Raw genomic sequence first — 21,787 nt, 5'->3', positions numbered from 1 at the left:
GAATCACTTCACATTTATCAAGGTTGAACTCCATCTGCCACTTCTCAGCCCAGCTCTGCATCCTGTCAATGTCCTGTTGTAACCTGCAACAGCCCTCAACACTATTTACAACTCCACCAACCTTCGTGTCATCGGCAAACTTACTAACCCACCCTTCCACTTCCTCATCCAAGTCATTTATAAAAACCACAAAGACCAGAGGTCCCAGAACAGATCCTTGCGGGACACCACTGGTCACCGACCTCCAGGCGGAATACTTTCCATCCACTACCACTCGCTGTCTTCCTTCGGCCAGCCAATTCTGTATCCAGACAGCCAAGTTTCCCTGTATTCCATGCCCCCTAACTTTCTGAATGAGCCTACCATGGGGAGCTTTATCAAATGCCTTACTGAAATCCATATGCACCACATCCACTGCCCGACCTTCATCAATGTGTCTCCTCACATCCTCAAAGAAATCTTCCTTTACATTACTAGCTAGCTTGCACTCATACTTCATCTCCCCCCCCCCCCCCCCCCCCCCCCCCCCCCCCCCCCCCCCCCTTATTGCTTTTTTAGTTGTCCTCTGTTTGCTCTTAAAGGCTTTCCAATCCTCTGGTTTCCCACTAATTCTTGCCACTTTATATGCTTTTTCTTTTGCTTTTATGCTGTCCTTGACTTCCCTCGTCAACCATGGATGCGTTGTCCGGCCCTTTAATCCCCCAAAACTCCTGCCATTGTTGTTCCACTGTCTTCCCTGCTGGGCTCCTTTTCCAATCAACTCTGGCCAGCTCGTTCCTCATGTCTTTGTAGTTACCCTTATTTAATTGTAATACCATTACATCTGATTGCAGCTTCTCCCTCTCAAACTGCAGGGTAAATTCTATCATATTGTGGTCACTGCTCCCTAAGGGTTCCTTCACCTTAAGTTCCCTAATCAACTCTGCCTCATTACACCCCACCAAATCCAGAATTGCCTGTTCCCTAGTAGGCTCTGTCACAAGCTGCTCCAAAAAACATCTCTTAGACATTCCACAAATTCCTTTTCTTGGGATCCAATACCAGCCTGATTTTCCCAGTCCACTTGCATATTGAAGTTCCCCATGATTATTGTAATATTGCCTTTTTTAGATGCCTTTTATATCTCCTGATTTATTTTCTACCCCAAATCCAGACTACTGCTAGGGGGCCTGTACATAACTCCCATCAGGGTCTTCTTACCTTTGCAATTCCTCAACCCTTACCCACAGAGATTCTATGCCTTCTGATCCTATATCGCTTCTTGCTATCGATTTAACTTCATTCCTTACTAACAATGCAACCCCCCCCCCACCCTTTGCCCATCTGCCTGTCCTTTCAATTGGACGCATAGAATCATAGAAGTTTACAGCATGGAAACAGGCCCTTCGGCCCAACCAGTCCATGCCGCCCAGTTTTTACCATTAAGCTAGTCCCAGTTGCCCGCACTTGGCCCATAACCCTCTATACCCATCTTACCCATGTAACTATCTAAATGCTTTTTAAAAGACACAATTGTACCCGCCTCTACTACTACCTCTGGCAGCCCATTCCAGACACTCACTACCCTCTGAGTGAAGAAATTGCCCCTCTGGGCCCTTCTGAATCTCTCCCCTCTCACCTTAATCCTATGCCCTCTAGTTTTAGACTCCCCTACCTTTGGGAAAAGATGTTGACTATCTACCTTATCTATGCCCCTCATTATTTTATAGACCTCTATAAGATCACCCCTAAGCCTCCTACGCTCCAGGGAAAAAAGTCCCAGTCTATCCAGCCTCTCCTTATAACTCGAACCATCAAGTCCCGGTAACATCCTAGTAAATCTTTTCTGCACTCTTTCTAGTTTAATAATATCCTTTCTATAATAGGGTGACCAGAACTGCACACAGTATTCCAAGTGTGGCCGTACCAATGTCTTGTACAACTTCAACAAGACGTCCCAACTCCTGTATTCAATGTTCTGACCAATGAAACCAAGCATGCCGAATGCCTTCTTCACCATCCTGTCCACCTGCGACTCCACCTTCAAGGAGCTATGAACCTGTACTCCTAGATCTCTTTGTTCTATAACTCTCTCCAACGCTATACCATTAACTGAGTAGGTCCTGGCCTGATTCGATCTACCAAAATGCATCACCTCACATTTATCTAAATTAAACTCCATCTGCCATTTGTCGGCCCACTGGCCTAATTGATCAAGATCCCGTTGCAATCCTAGATAACCTTCTTCACTATCCACTGTGTCACCAATCTTGGTGTCATCTGCAAACTTACTAACCATGCCTCCTAAATTCTCATCCAAATCATTAATCTAAATCACAAATAACAGTGGACCCAGCACCGATCCCTGAGGCACACCACTGGTCACAGGCCTCCAGTTTGAAAAACAACCCTCTACAACCACCCTCTGCCTTCTGTCGTCCAGCCAATTTTGAATCCAATTGGCAACCTCACCCTGGATCCCGTGAGCTTTAACCTTCTGCAACAACCTACCATGCGGTACCTTGTCAAAGGCTTTGCTAAAGTCCATGTAGACAACGTCTACTGCACTGCCCTCATCTACCTTCTTGGTCACCCCCTCAAAAAACTCAATCAAATTTGTGAGACATGATTTTCCACGCACAAAGCCATGCTGACTGCCCCGAATCAGTCCTTGCCTCTCTAAATGCTTGTAGATCCTGTCTCTCAGAATACCTTCTAGCAACTTACCTACTACAGACGTTAGGCTCACCGGTCTGTAGTTCCCAGGCTTTTCCCTGCTGCCCTTCTTAAACAAGGGCACAACATTCGCCACTCTCCAATCTTCAGGCACCTCACCTGTGGCTGCCGATGATTCAAATATCTCTGTTAGGGGACCCGCAATTTCCTCCCTAGCCTCCCACAACATCCTGGGATACATTCCATCAGGTACATATCCTTGGATATTTAGATCCCACCCTGATCCCCTTGCAGCCACGTCTCTGTGATGCCCACAACATTGTACCGGCCAATTTCAATGTGCGCAACAAGCTCATTTACCTTGTTCCGTATACTGCGCGCATTTAGGTACAACACCCTCAATCCTACATTGACCACCTCCCTTTTGCACACTCTCCTCAGTCACTGTACCCTGTACTGTGGCCCTTTTTGATTTTTGACTATAGCTTCTCTGCCTTACACTTATTCCCCTTACTGCCCCGTTGCTGCCCCGTTTTACTTGCCTCCGACTTCCTGCATCGGTTCCCATCCCCCTACCACATTAGTTTAAACCCTCCCCAACATTGACCCTTATCAATAAAACACTCCGTCTGAGACCCTTATCAATAAAACACTCCCCAGACTGAGACCCCTTTCAATAAATCACTCACCAGGCTGAGACCCTTATCAATAAAGCTCTCTCCGGACTGAGACCCCTTTCAATAAATCACTCACCAGACTGCGATCCTTATTAATAATATACCAACCATACTGAGGACCTAATTAATCAAACAGTCGACAGACTGAGAACCTCGTCAATGAAATAAACTCCAGACTGAGACCCTTATCAATAAACCATTCCCCACACTTGAGGTCTTTATCAATAAACAGTCTCCGGACTGAGACCTTTACCAATAAAAGACTCTCCAGGCTGAGACTCTTATCATTAAGACACTGTCCAGACTGAGATTCTTATCATTAAGACACTGTCCAGACTGAGACTCTTATCAATAAAACACTCTCCAGAGCTTCCAGCGCCCACAATGGAGGCTGGAAGTTGGATTGCGAGAGGACAATGCGGTGTGGGGGAGACTCAGGAGATGCATGCAGAATTACCTGCAGGTAAATGATACCGGTGCTCTGGGAGGCACTGAAGGCAGTGGTGAGAGGGGAGCTGATCTCAGTCCGGGCCCATAGGGACAGGACAGACAGGGTAGAAAGGGACCAACTGGTTCAGGAAATTTTACGGACGGACAGGAGCTACGTGGAGTCCCCGAGGCCAGAGTTACTCAGGAAACGGCAGAGGCTGCAGGCTGAGTTCGGAGAGCTGACTACAGGCAAGGCAGTAGAGCAGCTTAGAAAGGCAAAAGGCGCGATATCTGAGCATGGAGAGAAGGCCAGCAGAATGCTTGCGCAACAACTAAGGAAGAGAAGCGGCTAGGGAGATAGGAAGGATAGCGGATGGGGAGGGAAACCTGGTGGGGGACCCGGCAGGGCTGAACAAGGTGTTTCGGGACTTTTATAGTAAGCTATACACTTCAGAACCCCCCAGGGGACCGGAGGGGATGAGCCGATTCCTGGACGGACTGACCTTCCCAAGAGTGGGTAGAGGGTTGGTAGACAGACTGGGGGCCCTGGTTGGGATTGAAGAGGTACTGGGGGACCTGAAGGTCATGCAGTCGGGTAAAGCCCCGGGGCTGGATGGGTATCCGGTGGAGTTTTACAAAACGTTTGCCGAGATAGTGGGGCCGGTGCTGGTCAGGGTTTTTAACGAGGCAAGAGACAGAGGGGTCCTACCCCCGACGATGTCGCAGGCCACTATTTCGCTTATTCTGAAACGGGATAAAGACCCGGAGGCCTGTGGGTCTTATAGGCCGATTTCTTTTTTAAAATAAATTTAGAATACCCAATTCATTTTTCCAATTAAGGGGCAATTTAGTGTGGCCGATCCACCTACCCTGCACATCTTTGGGTTGTGGGGGCGAAACCAATGCAAACACGGGGAGAATGTGCAAACTCCACACGGACAGTGACCCAGAGCCAGGATCGAACCTGGGACCTCGGCGCCATGAGGTCGCAGCGCTAACCCACTGCGCCACCGTGCTGCCCTAGGCCGATCTCTTTGACGCTAAATTACTGGCCAAGATCTTGGCGACTAGAATTGAGGACTGCGTACCGGATGAAATTGCGGAGGACCAAACTGGGTTCGTAAAGGGTAGGCAACTGGTGGCCAATCTAAGAAGGCTGCTTAATGTGATCATGATGCCCCCGGAGAGCAGGGAGGCAGAGATAGTGATAGCTATGGATGCGGAAAAGGCTCTCGACTGGGTCGAGTGGGACTATCTGTTGGAGGTGCTGGGAAGGTTTTGGTTCGGGGAGGGGTTCATTGACTGGGTTAGGCTGTTATACAAGGCCCTAGAGGCTAGCGTAAGGACGAACAGGACAGGGTTGCCCTCTCTCCCCACAGCTGTTCGCGCTGGTCATTGAGCCCGCTGGCAATTGCTCTGAGAGGTTCAAAGGACTGGAAAGGGCTGGTCCGGCGGGGGTGGGGGGGGGGGGGGGGGGGGTGCGGGAAAGAGTGGAACAGTGGAACGTAAAGTCTCATTATACGCGGATGACCTGTTGTTATACGTAGCGGACCCAATGGCGGGGATGGAAGGCATCATGGAAGAAATCCTGAGTGAATTTGGAAGGATATAAATTGAACATGGCTAAGAACGAGTTGTTTGTAATTCAGGCGAGGGGGCAGGAGAGTAGGCTGAAGGGGTTGCCATTCAGGCTAGCAGGAGAAGGCTTTAGCTACTTGGGGATACAAGTGGCACGGGACTGGGGCAGGTTGCATAAGCTCAACCTGTCCCGATTGGTGGAACGAGTGAGGGAGGAGGTTCGGAGTTGGGATGCGCTCCCGCTGTCACTAGCGGGGAGGGTGCAGATTGTCAAGATGACAATTCTCCTGAGATTCTTGTTCATATTTCAGTGTCTCCCCATTTTCATCCCGAGGTCCTTCTTCAAGAGGCTGAATAAAATTATCCTGGGATTTGTCTGGGCGGGGAAGTCCCTGCGGGTGGGGAAGGTGATGCTCGAAAGGAGCAGAGGGTAGGGGCGGCTGGCGTTGCCGAACTACTACTGGGCGGCCAACATAGCGATGATAAGGAAATGGATGGTGGGCATGGGGTCAGTCTGGGAGCGGATGGAGGTTGCTTCGTGCGGGGGCACCAGTTTGGCGGCCCTGGTTACGGCGCCTCTACCGCTCCCGCCGGCGTGGTACTCCACCAGCCCTATAGTGGTGGCAACTTTGCAGATCTGGGACCAGTGGAGGAGGCATATAGGGGAAATGAGAGCATCGGTGTGGACCCCAATCTGCGGCAATCACCGATTTGCCCCGGGGAACATGGACGGTGGGTATCGACTGCGGCGGAGGTCGGGAATTGTGAAGATGGGTGATCTGTTCCTGGAAGGGAGCTTTCCGGGCATGAGGGCGGAGAAGTTCGGGCTGGCGGGAGGGAATGACTTTAGATACGTACAGGTGCGGGATTTCATGCGCAGACTGGTGCCGTCCTTCCCACGCCTCCCGCCAAAGGGGAGGCAGCACAGGGTAGTTTCTTTTTTTTAATAAATATTTTATTGAAAATTTTTGGTCAACCAACACAGTACATTGTGCATCCTTTACACAATATTATAACAACACAAATAACAATGACCTATTTTATAAACAAAAAAATGAATAAATAACAAAAATGAAAACTAACCCTAATTGGCAACTGCCTGATCACAAGTAACACTCTCCAAAAATATAATTTAACAGTCCAATATATAATTATCTGTCGCAACGACCTATACATATTATACAGTATATATTAACAACCCTGAGAGTCCTTCTGGTTCCTCCTCCTCCTCCTCCTCCTCTCTCCCCCCCCTCCTCCCCCCCCCCCCCCCCCCGATCCTGGGCTGCTGCTGCTGCCTTCTTTTTTCCATTCCATCTATCTTTCTGCGAGGTATTCGACGAATGGTTGCTACCGCCTGGTGAACCCTTGAGCCGACCCCCTTAGATCGAACTTAATCCGCTCTAGCTTTATAAACCCTGCCATGTCATTTATCCAGGTCTCCACCCCCGGGGGCTTGGCTTCTTTCCACATTAACAATATCCTGCGCCGGGCTACTAGGGACGCAAATGCCAAAACATCGGCCTCTCTCGCCTCCTGCACTCCCGGCTCTTGTGCAACCCCAAATATAGCCAACCCCCAGCTTGGTTCGACCCGGACCCCCACTACTTTTGAAAGCACCTTTGTCACCCCCATCCAAAACCCTGTAGTGCCGGGCATGACCAAAACATATGGGTATGATTCGCTGGGCTTCTCGAGCACCTCGCACACCTATCCTCCACCCCAAAAAATTTACTGAGCCGTGCTCCAGTCATATGCGCCCTGTGTAATACCTTAAACTGAATCAGGCTTAGCCTGGCACACGAGGACGACGAGTTTACCCTGCTTAGGGCATCTGCCCACAGCCCCTCCTCGATCTCCTCCCCCAGCTCTTCTTCCCATTTCCCTTTTAGTTCATCTACCATAGTCTCCCCTTCGTCTCTCATTTCCCTATATATATCTGACACCTTACCATCCCCCACCCATGTCTTTGAGATCACTCTGTCCTGCACCTCTTGTGTCGGGAGCTGCGGGAATTCCCTCACCTGTTGCCTCGCAAAAGCCCTCGGTTGCATATACCTGAATGCATTCCCTTGGGGCAATCCATATTTCTCGGTCAGCGCTCCCAGACTCGCGAACTTCCCATCCACAAACAGATCTTTCAGTTGCGTTATCCCTGCTCTTTGCCACATTCCATATCCCCCATCCATTCCCCCCGGGGCAAACCTATGGTTGTTTCTTATCGGGGACCCCCCCAAGGCTCCAGTCTTTCCCCTATGCCGTCTCCACTGTCCCCAAATCTTCAGTGTAGCCACCACCACCGGGCTTGTGGTGTAGTTCCTCGGTGAGAACGGCAATGGGGCTGTCACCATAGCCTGTAGGCTAATCCCCCTACAGGACGCCCTCTCTAATCTCTTCCACGCCGCTCCCTCCTCCTCTCCCATCCACTTACTCACCATTGAAATATTAGCGGCCCAATAATACTCACTTAGGCTCGGTAGTGCCAGCCCCCCCTATCCCTGCTACGCTGTAAGAATCCCTTCCTCACTCTCGGGGTCTTCCTGGCCCACACAAAACCCATGATGCTCTTTTCAATCCTTTTAAAAAAAGCCTTCGTGATCACCACCGGGAGGCACTGAAACACAAAGAGGAATCTCGGGAGGACCACCATCTTAACCGCCTGCACCCTCCCTGCCAGTGACAGGGACACCATATCCCATCTCTTGAAATCCTCCTCCATTTGTTCCACCAACCGCGTTAAATTTAACCTATGCAATGTGCCCCAATTCTTGGCTATCTGGATCCCCAGGTAACGAAAGTCCCTTGTTACCTTCCTCAACGGTAGGTCCTCTATTTCTCTACTCTGCTCCCCTGGATGCACCACAAACAACTCACTTTTCCCCATGTTCAATTTATACCCTGAAAAATCCCCAAACTCCCCAAGTATCCGCATTATTTCTGGCATCCCCTCCGCCGGGTCCGCCACGTATAGTAGCAAATCGTCCGCATACAAAGATACCCGGTGTTCTTCTCCTCCTCTAAGTACTCCCCTCCACTTCTTGGAACCCCTCAACGCTATCGCCAGGGGCTCAATCGCCAGTGCAAACAATAATGGGGACAGAGGGCATCCCTGCCTTGTCCCTCTATGGAGCCGAAAATATGCAGATCCCCGTACATTCGTGACCACGCTCGCCATCGGGGCCCGATACAACAGCTGCACCCATCTAACATACCCCTCTCCAAAACCAAATCTCCTCAACACCTCCCACAAATAATCCCACTCCACTCTATCAAATGCTTTCTCGGCATCCATCGCCACTACTATCTCCGTTTCCCCCTCTGGTGGGGCCATCATCATTACCCCTAACAGCCTCCGTATATTCGTGTTCAGCTGTCTCCCCTTCACAAACCCAGTTTGGTCCTCGTGGACCACCCCCGGGACACATTCCTCTATTCTCATTGCCATTACCTTGGCCAGGATCTTGGCATCTACATTTAGGAGGGAAATAGGTCTATAGGACCTGCATTGTAGCGGGTCCTTTTCCTTCTTTGAGAGAAGCGATATCGTTGCTTCAGACATAGTCGGGGGCAGTTGTCCCCTTTCCTTTGCCTCATTAAAGGTCCTCGTCAATACCGGGGCGAGCAAGTCCACATATTTTCTATAGAATTCGACTGGGAATCCATCCGGTCCCGGGGCCTTTCCCGCCTGCATGCTCCTAATTCCTTTCACCACTTCTTCTACCTCGATCTGTGCTCCCAGTCCCACCCTTTCCTGCTCTTCCACCTTGGGAAATTCCAGCCGATCCAAAAAGCCCATCATTCTCTCCCTCCCATCCGGGGGTTGAGCTTCATATAATTTTTAATAAAATGTCTTGAACACTCCATTCACTCTCTCCGCTCCCCGCTCCATCTCTCCTTCCTCATCCCTCACTCCCCCTATTTCCCTCGCTGCTCCCCTTTTCCTCAATTGGTCTGCCAGCAACCTGCTCGCCTTCTCCCCATATTCGTACTGCACACCCTGTGCCTTCCTCCATTGTGCCTCTGCAGTGCCCGTAGTCAGCAAGTTAAATTCTACATGTAGCCTTTGCCTTTCCCTGTACAGTCCCTCCTCCGGTGCTTCCGCATATTGTCTGTCCACCCTCAAAAGTTCTTGCAGCAACCGCTCCCGTTCCTTACTCTCCTGCTTCCCTTTATGTGCCCTTATTGATATCAGCTCCCCTCTGACCACCGCCTTCAGCGCCTCCCAGACCACTCCCACCTGGACCTCCCCATTATCATTGAGTTCCAAGTACTTTTCAATGCACTCCCTCACCCTTAGACACACCCCTTCATCTGCCATTAGTCCCATGTCCATTCTCCAGGGTGGGCGCCCTCCTGTTTCCTCCCCTATCTCCAAGTCTACCCAGTGTGGAGCGTGATCCGAAATGGCTATAGCCGTATACTCCGTTCCCCTCACCTTCGGGATCAACGCCCTTCCCAGCACAAAAAAGTCTATTCGCGAGTAGACTTTATGGACATAGGAGAAAAACGAGAACTCCTTACTCCTAGGTCTGCTAAATCTCCACGGGTCTACACCTCCCATCTGCTCCATAAAATCTTTAAGTACCTTGGCTGCTGCCGGCCTCCTTCCAGTCCTGGACTTCGACCTATCCAGCCCTGGTTCCAACACCGTATTAAAATCTCCCCCCATTATCAGCTTTCCCATCTCTAGGTCCGGAATGCGTCCTAGCATCCGCCTCATAAAATTGGCATCATCCCAGTTCGGGGCATATACGTTTACCAAAACCACCGTCTCCCCCTGTAGTTTGCCACTCACCATCAGGTATCTGCCCCCGTTATCCGCCACTATAGTCTTTGCCTCGAACATTACCCGCTTCCCCACTAATATAGCAACCCCCCTGTTTTTCGCATCTAGCCCCGAATGGAACACCTGCCCCACCCATCCTTTGCGTAGCCTAACCTGGTCTATCAGTTTCAGGTGCGTTTCCTGTAACATAACCACATCTGCCTTAAGTTTCTTAAGGTGTGCGAGTACCCGTGCCCTCTTTATCGGCCCGTTCAGCCCTCTCACGTTCCACATGAGCAGCCGGGTTGGGGGGCTTCCTACCCCCCCCCCCCCTTTGTCGATTAGCCATCCCCTTTTTCCAGCTCCTCACCCCGTTCCCACGCAGCTGTATCTCCCCCAGGCGGTGCCCATCCCTCCCATACCAGCTCCCCCCTCTCCCCAGCAGCAGCAACCCAGTAATTCCCCCCCTCCCACCCCCCCCCCCCCCCCCCCCCCCCCCGCTAGATCCCCCGCTAGCGTAATTACTCCCCCCATGTTGCTCCCAGAAGTCAGCAAACTCTGGCCGACCTCGGCTTCCCCCCGTGACCTCGGCTCGCACCGTGCGACGCCCCCTCCTTCCTGCTTCTCTATTCCCGCCATGATTATCATAGCGCGGGAACCAAGCCTGCGCTTCTCCCTTGGTCCCGCCCCCAATGGCCAACGCCCCATCTCCTCCACCTCCCCTCCTCCCCCCATCACCACCTGTGGAAGAGAGAAAAGTTACCACAGCGCAGGATTAGTACATAAAACTCCTCTTTCCCCCCTTTTTAACCCCCCCTCTTCGCCCCCCACATTCGCCCCACCACTTTGTTCAAACGTTCTTTTTAATAACCCGCTCATTCCAGTTTTATTCCACAATAAAAGTCCACGCTTCATCCGCCGTCTCAAAGTAGTGGTGCCTCCCTCGATATGTGACCCACAGTCTTGCCGGTTGCAGCATTCCAAATTTTATCTTTTTATGAAGCACCGCCTTGGCCTGATTAAAGCTCGCCCTCCTTCTCGCCACCTCCGCACTCCAGTCTTGATAAACGCGGATCACCGCGTTCTCCCATTTACTGCTCCGAGTTTTCTTTGCCCATCTAAGGACCATTTCTCTATCCTTAAAACGGAGGAATCTCACCACTATGGCTCTGGGAATTTCTCCTGCTCTCGGTCCTCGCGCCATCACTCGGTATGCTCCCTCCACCTCCAACGGACCCGCCGGGGCCTCCGCTCCCATTAACGAGTGCAGCATCCTGCTCACATATGCCCCGACGTCCGCTCCCTCCGCACCTTCAGGAAGACCAAGAATCCTCAGGTTGTTCCTACTTGCGTTGTTCTCCAGTGCCTCCAACCTTTCCACACATCGTTTCTGATGTGCCTCATGCGTCTCCGTCTTCACCACCAGGCCCTGTATGTCGTCCTCATTCTCGGCTGCCTTTGCCTTCACGACCCGAAGCTCCCGCTCCTGGGTCTTTTGTTCCTCCTTTAGCCCTTCGATCGCCTGTAGCATCGGGGCCAACAGCTCTTTCTTCATTTCCTTTTTGATCTCTTCCACACAGCATTTCAAGAACTCTTGTTGTTCAGGGCCCCATGTTAAACTGCCACCTTCCGACGCCATCTTGGTTTTTGCTTGCCTTCCTTGCCGCTGTTCTAAAGGATCCACTGCAATCCGGCCACTTTCTCCTCCTTTTTTCATCCGTATCCAGGGGGGATTCCCTTCTGGTTTACCGCACAGTGTTTTTAGCCGTCAAAATTGCCGTTGGGGCTCCTATCAAGAGCCCAAAAGTCCGTTTCACCGGGAGCTGCCGAAACGTGCGACTCAGCTGGTCATCGCCGCACCTGGAAGTCCCACAGGGTAGTTTCTAGGGGAGAGGTAGGTGAGGGTAGAGTCTCAGATATTTACAAAGAACTAATGGGAGCAGAGGATACACAGACTGGTGACCTGAAGCTTAAGTGGGAGGACGAGCTTGGGGGGGGAGATCGAGGACGGTATTTGGGCAGAAGCTCTGGGCAGAGTAAACACGACCGCAACGTGTGCCAGGCTCAGTCTGATCCATTTTAAGGTCGTGCACCGGGCCCACGTGACGGTGGCCCGGATGAGTAAATTTTTCGGGCTGGAGCACAAGTGTGCCAAATGCGCCGTTGGGCTGGCCAATCACGTGCACATGTTCTGGTCGTGCCCTAGACTCGGCGGGTACTGGCAGGGATTCGTGGACATCATGTCCCAGGTTTTGAAAATTGGGGTGGTAATGAGTCCTGAGGTGGCAATCTTTGGCGTGTCGGAGGACCCGGGAGTCCAGGAGGAGAAGGAGGCCAATGTCTTGGCCTTTGCTTCCCTGTCAGGCCAGCGACGAATACTGTTGGCATGGAGAGACTCAAAGCCCCTGAAGACTGAAGCATGGCTATTGGACATGGCGAGCTTTCTCGGTCTAGAAAAGGTTAAGTTCGACTTGAGAGGTTCACTATCGAGGTTCGCCCGGAGGTGGCAGCCATTCATTGACTTCTTCGCGGAGAATTAATCATCAACAGGGTGGGGGGCTAGGGTAGTGTAGAGTAGGGGGTGGTTTAGGTAGGTCCTTGCGAGAATGGAGTCGTGGTTTGTACTATGTGTTACTTGCTTTTCCTTTTGTATGGTAATATACAATGTCATTGTTTTGTATGCCAAAAATACCTCAATAAAATTGTTTATTTTTAAAAAACACTCTCCAAATTGAGACTCCTATCAATAAAACAGACTCCAGACTGAGACCATTATCAATAAAAAACACTTCTGACTAAGACCCTTATCAATAAAATAGACCCCAGATTGAGACCCAAATCAATAAAACAGACTCCAGACAGAGACACAAAACAATAAAACTCTACAGACTGAGACCTTGATGAATAAAACATTCCCCAGACTGAGAACATGATCAATAAAACACTTCCCAGACTGAGACTCTTATCAATAAATCGTTCTATGTTCAATAAAACACTGGATAAAAAACACCACCAGCCTCCGTAATCCTCCGCCATTTTTGACAACTCCAGCGTGATGCCACCACCAAACACATCTTCCCTTCACTCCTTCTGACAGCATTCCACAGAGACCGTTCCCTCCCAGATAATCTAGGCCACTCCTCCACCATACCCAACACCTCTCCCATCACCCATGGCACCTTCCCTGCAATCGCAGAAGGTGTAACACCTTCCTCTTTACCTCTTCCATGCTTAACATACCAGGCCCAAAACAGTCATTCCAGGTTAAGCAGTGTTTCACTTGCACCTCTTTCAATCTGGTCTATTGCATTTTCTGCTCCCAATGTGCTCTCTTCTATATCGGAGAGACCAAACACAGACTGGGTGATTGCTTTGCTGAGCACCTTCGGTCTGTGCGCATTTAAGACCCTGACCTTCCCGTTGCTTGCCATTTTAACACAAGACCCTGCTCCCATGACCACATGTCTGTCCTTGGCCTGCTGCAACGTTCCAGTGAAGCTCAATGCAAACTGGAGGACCAACATCTCATCTTCCGGTTAGGCACGCTACAGCCTTCCAGTCTCAACAACTTCAGATGACTAGCTCTACTCCACTTCGACCCATTCATTTTCATCCCATTTCATTTAAACTGTCTTTTACCATTTCTTTCTCTCTTGTCTTTCTTTATATATATTTAGCCCCCCCCCATCTTATCCACCTTTCCTTACCCTTTCTTCCCTTTGCTTCCCCCTTCCCCTCCCCCCACAGCTACATCTGTCACAGTTTACCCTCTGATGTTAGCTTCTCTGCTGTTTGGCCTTTCACACCATTTGTTCTTTCTGGGGACTGCCTAATTCCCCTTGGTTTCTGTGTCTATTGGCACCCCCGTTTCCCTGGGTTTCTGTGGCTATGACACATCTTTCATTCCCTCTCCACAGTATAAATATTTCCCACTTTCTCTGTTTAATAGCTTTGACAAAGAGTCACTGGACTCAAAACTTTAGTCTTTTCTCTCCATACAGATGCTGCTAGACCTGCTGAGATTTTCCAGCATTTTCTCTTTGGTTTCAATAAAACACTCCCAGACTTGAGACCCTTTTCAATAAACCACTCACTAGACTGCGATCCTTATCAATAAAATGCTAACCAGACTAAGGACCTAATTAATCAAACACTCGCCAGACTGAGACCCTTATCAATAGGACTCTCTCTGAAATGAGACCCAATCACTAACACATTCAGACTGAAGCCCTTATCAATAAAACACTCCCCAGACTGAGACCCAGATCAATAAAATTCTCTCTGGACCAAGACCCTTATCAATAAAACACTCTCCAGACTGTGATCCTTATCAATAAAACTCTCTCTGGACCAAGACCCTTATCAATAAAACACTCACCAGACTGAGACCCATATCAATAAAATTCTCTCTGGACCAAGACCCTTATCAATAAAACACTCTCCAGACTGCGAGCCTTATCAATAAAACTCTCTCTGGACCAAGACCCTTATCAATAAAACACTCACCAGACTGAGACCCATATCAATAAAATTCTCCCTGGACCAAGACCCTTATCAATAAAACACTCTCCAGACTGAGATCCTTATCAATAAAACACCCTCCAGACTGAGACTCTTATCAATGAAACAGTCCTGAGACTGTGATTTTTATCAATAAAATACTAACCAGACTGAGGACCTAATTAATCAAACGCTCGCCAGACTGAGACCCTTATCAATAAAATAGGCTCCAGTCTGAGACCCTTATCAATAAAACTCTCTGAAATGAGACCCAATTACTAATACATTCAGACTGAAGCCCTTATCAATAAATCACTCTCCAGACTGAAACCTTTATCAATACTCTCCAGTCTGAGACCCTTATCAATAAAACCACCTTTGAAATGAGACCGTATCACTAATACATTCGGACTGAAGCCCTTCTCAACAAATCACTCTCCAGACAGACCTTTATCAATAAAACACTCCCCAGACTGAGACCCTTATCATGAAAACACTCCCCAGACTGAGACCCTTATCAATAAAACTCTCTCCGGACTGAGACCCTTAGCAATAAAACACTCCCCAGGCTGAGACCCTTATCAATAAAGCTCTCTCCGGACTGAGACCCTTATCAATAAAACACTCCCCAAGCTGAGACCCTTATCAATAAAATATTCCCCAACTGAGACCCTTATCAATAAAACACTCTCCAGACTGACCCTTATCAATAAAACAATCCCCAAACTTAAGACTTTTTTCAACAAATCACTCTCCAGGATGCGATCCTTATAAATAAAACACTCCCTAGACTCTTTCCGTAAACCTTTCCCAGTCTGAGGCCCTTCATAATAAAACAGTTACAGTCTGACAATTTTATCAATAAAACACTCCCCAGACTTATACCCTTATCAATAAAACATACTGCAGACTGAGACCCTTATCAATAAAACATACTCCAGACTGAGACCCTTATCAATAAAACATACTACAGACTGAGACTCTTTTCAATAAAACATACTACAGACTGAGACTCTTATCAATAAAACACACGACAGACTGAGACCCTTAGCAATAAAACACTCTCCAGACTGAGACCCTTATCAATAAAACATACTCCAGACTGAGACCCTTGTCAATAAAACACTCTCCAGATTGAGACTATCAAAATAACACTCTCCAGACTGAGACTCTTTTCAATAAAACATACTCCAGACTGAGACTCATCAATAAAACACACTACATACACACGACAGACTGAGACCCTTACCAATAAAACACTCTCCAGACTGAGACTCTTATCAATAAAACACTACAGACTGAGACTCTTATCAATAAAACACACTACAGACTGAGACCCTTATCAATAAAACACTCTCCAGACTGAGACTCTTATCAATAAAACACACTACAGACTGAGATCCTTATCAAAACAACAATCTCCAGACTGAGATCCTTATCAATAAAACAGTCCCGAGACTGTGAGACCCTTATCAATAAAACGTACTCTAGACTGAGACCCTTATCAATAAAACACTCTCCAGACTGAGACTCTTATCAATAAAACACTACAGACACACGACAGACTGAGACCTTTATCAATAAAACACACTACAGACTGAGACTCTTATCAAGACCCTTATCAATAAAACACTCTCCAGACTGAGATCCTTAGCAATAAAAGAATCTCCAGACAGATCCTTATCAATAAAACACTCTCCAGACTGAGACCCTTATCAATAAAACACACTACAGACTGAGTCTCTTATCAATAAAACACACTACAGACTGAGACTCTGATCAATAAAACACACTACAGACTGAGTCTCCTATCAATAAAACACTCTCCAGACTGAGACTCTTATCACTAAAACACACTACAGACTGAGACCCTTATCAATAAAACACACTACAGATTGAGATCCTTATCAAATAAACAAACTCCAGACTTGAGACCCTTATCAATGAAACATTCTTTGGACCAAGACCCTTATCAATAAAACACACTCCAGACTGAGATCCTTAGCAATAAAACAATCGCCAGACAGATCTTTATCAATAAAACACTCTCTAGATTGAGACCCTTATCAATAAAACAGACTCCAGACTGAGACTCTTACCAGTGATACACTCTCCAGATTGAGACTCTTATCAATAAAGCACTCTACCTACTGAGACCCTTATCAAATAAACAGACTCCAGACTGAGATCCTTATCAAAACAACATTCTCCAGACTGAGATCCTTATCAATAAAACAGTCCCGAGACTGTGAGACCCTTGTCAATAAATCACTCTCCAGACTGTGCCCCTTATCAATAAAGCACTCCCTAGATTGAGACCCTTAGCAATAAATCACTCTCCACATTGAGATCCTTATCAATAAAACACTCCCTTGACTGAGACCCTTATCAATAAAACAGTCACGAGACTGAGACCTTATCAATAAATCATTCCCCAATCTGAGACCCTTATCAATAAAACTCTCTTTGAAATGCGAACCTTTTCAATAATACATTTGGACTGAAGGCCTTATCAATAAATCATTCTCCAGACTGAGACCCTTATCAGTAAAACATTCACCGGACTGAGACCCTTAACAAAACTCTCTCTGGACTGAGACCCTTATCAATACAAAACTCCCCAAACTGAGACCCATGTCAATAAAACACTGTCCGGACTGCGTGCCTTATCAATAAAGTACTAACCAGACTGAGACCCTGATCAATAAAGCAATACCCAAACTGAAACCTTTTTCAATAAATCACTCACCAGACTGCGATCCTTATCAATAAAGTACTAACCAGACTGAGACTCTTATCAATAAAACACTCTCCAGACTGAGACCCTTCTCAGTAAAACATTCCCTGGATTGAGGCTCTTATCAATACAATACTCCCCAGACTGAGATCCTAATCTATAAAATGCCCTCCAGTCTGCGGCCCTCATTAATAAAACAGTCTCCAGTCTGACACCTTTATCAATAAAACACTCCCCAGACTGATACCCTTATCAATAAAACATACTCCAGACTGAGGCCCTTATCAATAAAACAGAAGCCAAACTGAGGTCCTTATCGGTAAAACAACCCTCCCAACGCTGTCAACCACACATTGAGATCCCCTGACCGTCAACCATTCTCCACAATTGGGCATCTGTCAAGACAACATCATCGTGGTGATCTGTTGGAAGGTCCTGCTATAAATGTGAAAGATTTGGATTCTTTGCTGGAAAGTTTTTAAATGTGGCAATGCTATCTGTGTTGAACGCAATGCTGAAATTGACATGGTGCTTTATACTTTCATTTTCAGGTTGTCTCGCATTAAGTACAGGGAGGAAGCCCGGAGACTGCTTTTCAAATATGCTGAGTCTGCAAAGCGGATGATTGAATCCAGGTCATTTTTCTTTATCTGTTTTTTTATAAATATTTTTATTGAATCTTACATTTGTACACCAGGCAGGGATGATTGAAACGGTTATGATTTACAATTTACGTGTTTTTCCTTTTAAGGCACCCCCTCTCTTTTTTCTCCTCCTTTCCCCCCCCCCCCCCCCCCCCCCCCCCCCCCCCCCCCCCTCCCCCCCCCTCGCTCTTCGGGCTACGTCTTAGGCCCTTTCTTCCGCAGTAGATGTTATGGTCTATCGTTCATCTTGTTTTTTGTTCCTATGGCTTTGTAGGGGACCCCTCTGCCCCCCCCCCCCTTCGATCTCTCCCTGGGTGCCCTTGGTGTTTCCTTCGGGTTCCTCCCTTGCTTTCCCCCCCCCCATGTTCCTGTCTGTTTTTTGTGACCCTGTTGGTTCCTATTGGTCCCCCGCATCCCTCTTTCCTATCCATTATTGGCTTCAAACAGATCTTAGAACAGGCTAATGAATTGCCCCCACGCTTTGTGAAAACCTTCGTCCGACCCACGGATAGTGTACTTGATCTTCTCCAGATGGATAAATTCCGACAGGTCTGCCAGCCAGTCTGCAGCTGTGGGTGGAGCTGCTGATCGCCAGCTGAGCAGGATTCTCCGGCAAGCAATTAACGAAGCAAAAGCAAGGGCGTCAGTCCTCTTCTCCATATTAAGTTGTGGCTGGTCCGATACCCCATACTGGTCAGATTCCACTTGTGAATCCATGTGCAGTCGTGGGCTATCTGGATCCCCAGGTAGCGGAATTTGTTTTGGGCTATTTTGAATGTCGACGTTCCAGCTCTGTCCTTCCCCAGATCGGGTTCACCGGGAATGCCTCACTTTTGCCCAGGTTGAGTTTGTAGCCCGAGAAGATCCCAAACTCTTCCAGGAGCTTCGTGATTTCCTTCAAGCCGTTCTACAGGTCCAAGATGTAGAGGAGCAGATCATCCACATAGAGTGAGACTCTACTCTCTGCCTCTTCTTTGGATACCCTTCCAACCTACTATGTCTCACAGGGCATTCGGCAGGGGTTCAATTGCCAGGGCAAACAGAAGCGGGGACAGCGGGCATCCCTGCCTAGTGCCTCTGTACAACTGGAAGTATTCAAAGCTGGTGGTGTTGGTCCGAACGCTTGCCTTGGGGGCAATGAGGTACTTCAATTCGACTCTGCCGAAGGCCTTTTCTGCGTCCAGGGAGACAATCACCTCTGGTATTCTCTTCCCAGATGGGGTCAGTATCAAATTCAGCAATCGTCTGATGTTCGCTGTAAGCTGCCTTCCCTTGACAAAACCCGTCTGATCCTCCGCACCCACGTCTGGTATGCAATTGGCCAGTACATTCGTGAATATGTTCACATCTACGTTAAGCAACAAAATGGGTCTACATGATAAAAACAAATTACTGCAGATGCTGGAATCTGAAACCAAAGAGAAAATGCTGGAAAATCTCAGCAGGTCTGGCAGCATCTGTAGGGAGAGAAAATAGTTCACATTTCGAGTCCAGGTGACCCTTTGTCAAAGCCTTCTCTCCATGTTCGTAAAACATCCCCTGTGCCTGGTGACTTGGTGCACTGCCTTCCTGGTGGATAGCAGGTTAAAGTCCATTTCTAGCTTTTTCCTCTCTGCCAGAAGCTCTATGGTCGGGCCTCGGAGTATCTTCTGTCGACTTCCAGGATGGAGTCGATCAGTTGTTGCTTAGCCACCCTCTTCCCTGTCTGTACAAGCCTTATAGGTTATAATCTCTCCCTTAATCACCGACTTCAGTACCCGGAACATGGAAAGTTGTTAGTAAGTACTCGCCAATGGCCTGTGATGTTTTGTGGCAGAAGACCTTGTCGGCCAGGAGGTCCGTGTCAAACCTCCATGAGGGGCGTTGGGCACAACCCATCTCCAACCTCACATCCATGTAATGTGGAGCGTGGTCGGAGATGAGATGAGTATTCTGCTCTTACTATTTCTGGAAGCACCGATTTCCCCACTGCAAAGAGGTCAACAACATTGTTGTGGACTTGGAGTCATGTGTATGCCAGACAGAGTAAAGATGGCAGATTTTCTTTCCTGAACCAGATGGGTCTTTTCATGATCATCCTTACGAGACTATCATTTTATTGCAGAGTAATGAATTTAAATCTCCCCAGGTACCGTTGTGGTATTTGAACTTCTTTCTCTGGAACATCAGCCTGGGCCTCTCAGTAACAGCGTGTTTCTACCATTCCCTGTTTTTAGACAGACTGTCAGATGAATTCAGACAGACTCTGGGATTTCTCGGGGTCAGATGCTCTGTAGGATGCTTAGATAGATTCTGGAAATTCTTGAAATCAGATATTCAGACATCATAGAATCTCTACAGTGCAGAAGGTGGCTATTTGGCACGTCAGATCTGTACTGACCCTCCGAAAGAGCACTCCACCTAGGTCCACTCATCCCCCCCCTGTCCACTCTGCCCTATGTCCCGAACCCCACAACCTAACATGCACACCGCTGGACACTAAGTGACAATTTAGCATGGCCAGTCCATCTAACCTGCACATCTTTGCACTGTGGCAGGAAACTGGAGCACCTGGAGGAAACCCACACAGACACAGGGAGAAAGTCAGACTCCACACACAGTGACCGAAGGCCAGAATTGAACCCGGATTCCTGGCGCTGTGAGGCAGCAGTGCCGACAGACTCTGAGAATTCTCTGTCAGATATTCAGAAAGATTCTGGAATTTCTCACTGTCGAATAGAGGGTGCAGCTTAACAAGGGCAAGAAATATGTGACAGACCAGGAAGGCAACAAGTAGCAAAAGCCCATATGATCGAGAGGTCTTAGTGGCTTCTGACAAATTAGATATTAAATTAAGAAAAGATGCAAAACAGCAAGAACTGCAAAGTTGGAAAGAATTTGGGGTGCACACAGTGGTCCCAGATAGGGTCAAAGAGTTCTATTTCATAGATGGATATGCACGGAAAAAGTGCTTCCTGATGGAGCTTATAAGGCCAAAGCCAGGCTGGTGGCAGGAGACTTTGAAGAGTGACCAAGATGTAAGGGTAGATTCACTGATGACAGGAAAGGTTATTTTGAAGTTTGTTTTGGCTCTGTTAGCCACAATTTTGGGCAATGCAAGTCGTTGGTATTAAAGCTGCTTTCTTAAAGGGACATCACCTTGAAAGAGATTTTTTTCTTTGTCCTTGGGCGCCAAACACAGAAAGGGTACTCTGGAAGTTAAATAAATGTGTGTAGGGGTTGAATGACGCCTCCAGAGTGTGGTATTTCTCAGTGAGGTTGATTTTGTTAAAATTGGGCTGTCTTCAACTGAAAACAGACCCTGCGATGTTTTATTGGCACCATGGAGAGAAACTTTCTGGCATCTTCATGATGCACAATAGATGATTTTTTGCGGGGTGGTAGAAGCAAATTTGAATACATTGCTATTAACGGGCTTAGAACGGAGTTTAAGATTGGAAGTTAGGCCTTTGGAGCATTCACATGTTCAAATCCCTACATTAGCAGCACTTGGTAGGGCCTCATAAAAGGATATGAAGGTTTCTAAAATGGAAAAAGAGGAACTCTGAAGTTTATTTGGGCAGCTGAATTGGTGAGCTATACAGACAGACCGGATGCAAAGTTTGTTGTTTTAATGATCCTAAGGTTGAAGAAATAGTTTGAGCAAACAAACCATTGGCAAAATTAAGTTGGAGAATTGTGTTTTGAATTTCCCATCTTTAGATAATATTAGACACCTGAATCTGATTGTTCATGATGAGATCTTGTGCTAATCTCTGTGATGTCTTTTCGAGTGCAGGAGAATTTAGAATTTTTCTCCTGAGGT

At 47.9% G+C, this 21,787-nt stretch overlaps 1 protein-coding gene across 4 annotated transcripts in view; it reads left to right on the top strand.

Annotated features, from left to right (window-relative positions):
• pcif1 (phosphorylated CTD interacting factor 1) overlaps positions 1 to 21,787 on the top strand; it is a 295,713-nt gene that overhangs the window by 145,344 nt on the left and 128,582 nt on the right. For all 4 annotated transcript variants that reach the window (XR_011948739.1, XM_072514490.1, XM_072514491.1 and 1 more), the window contains exon 8: positions 17,890 to 17,973. Coding sequence is in view for 3 of the 4 variants with exons in the window: in XM_072514490.1 (XP_072370591.1) it covers positions 17,890 to 17,973 (84 nt within the window). In the remaining variant the exon portion in view is untranslated. The remainder of the gene's footprint in view (positions 1 to 17,889; positions 17,974 to 21,787) is intronic.

This window comes from Scyliorhinus torazame, chromosome 8 (genome assembly GCF_047496885.1).
Source record: "Scyliorhinus torazame isolate Kashiwa2021f chromosome 8, sScyTor2.1, whole genome shotgun sequence".
Taxonomy (NCBI): domain Eukaryota; kingdom Metazoa; phylum Chordata; class Chondrichthyes; order Carcharhiniformes; family Scyliorhinidae; genus Scyliorhinus; species Scyliorhinus torazame.
This window is presented reverse-complemented; position numbering and strand designations above follow the sequence as displayed.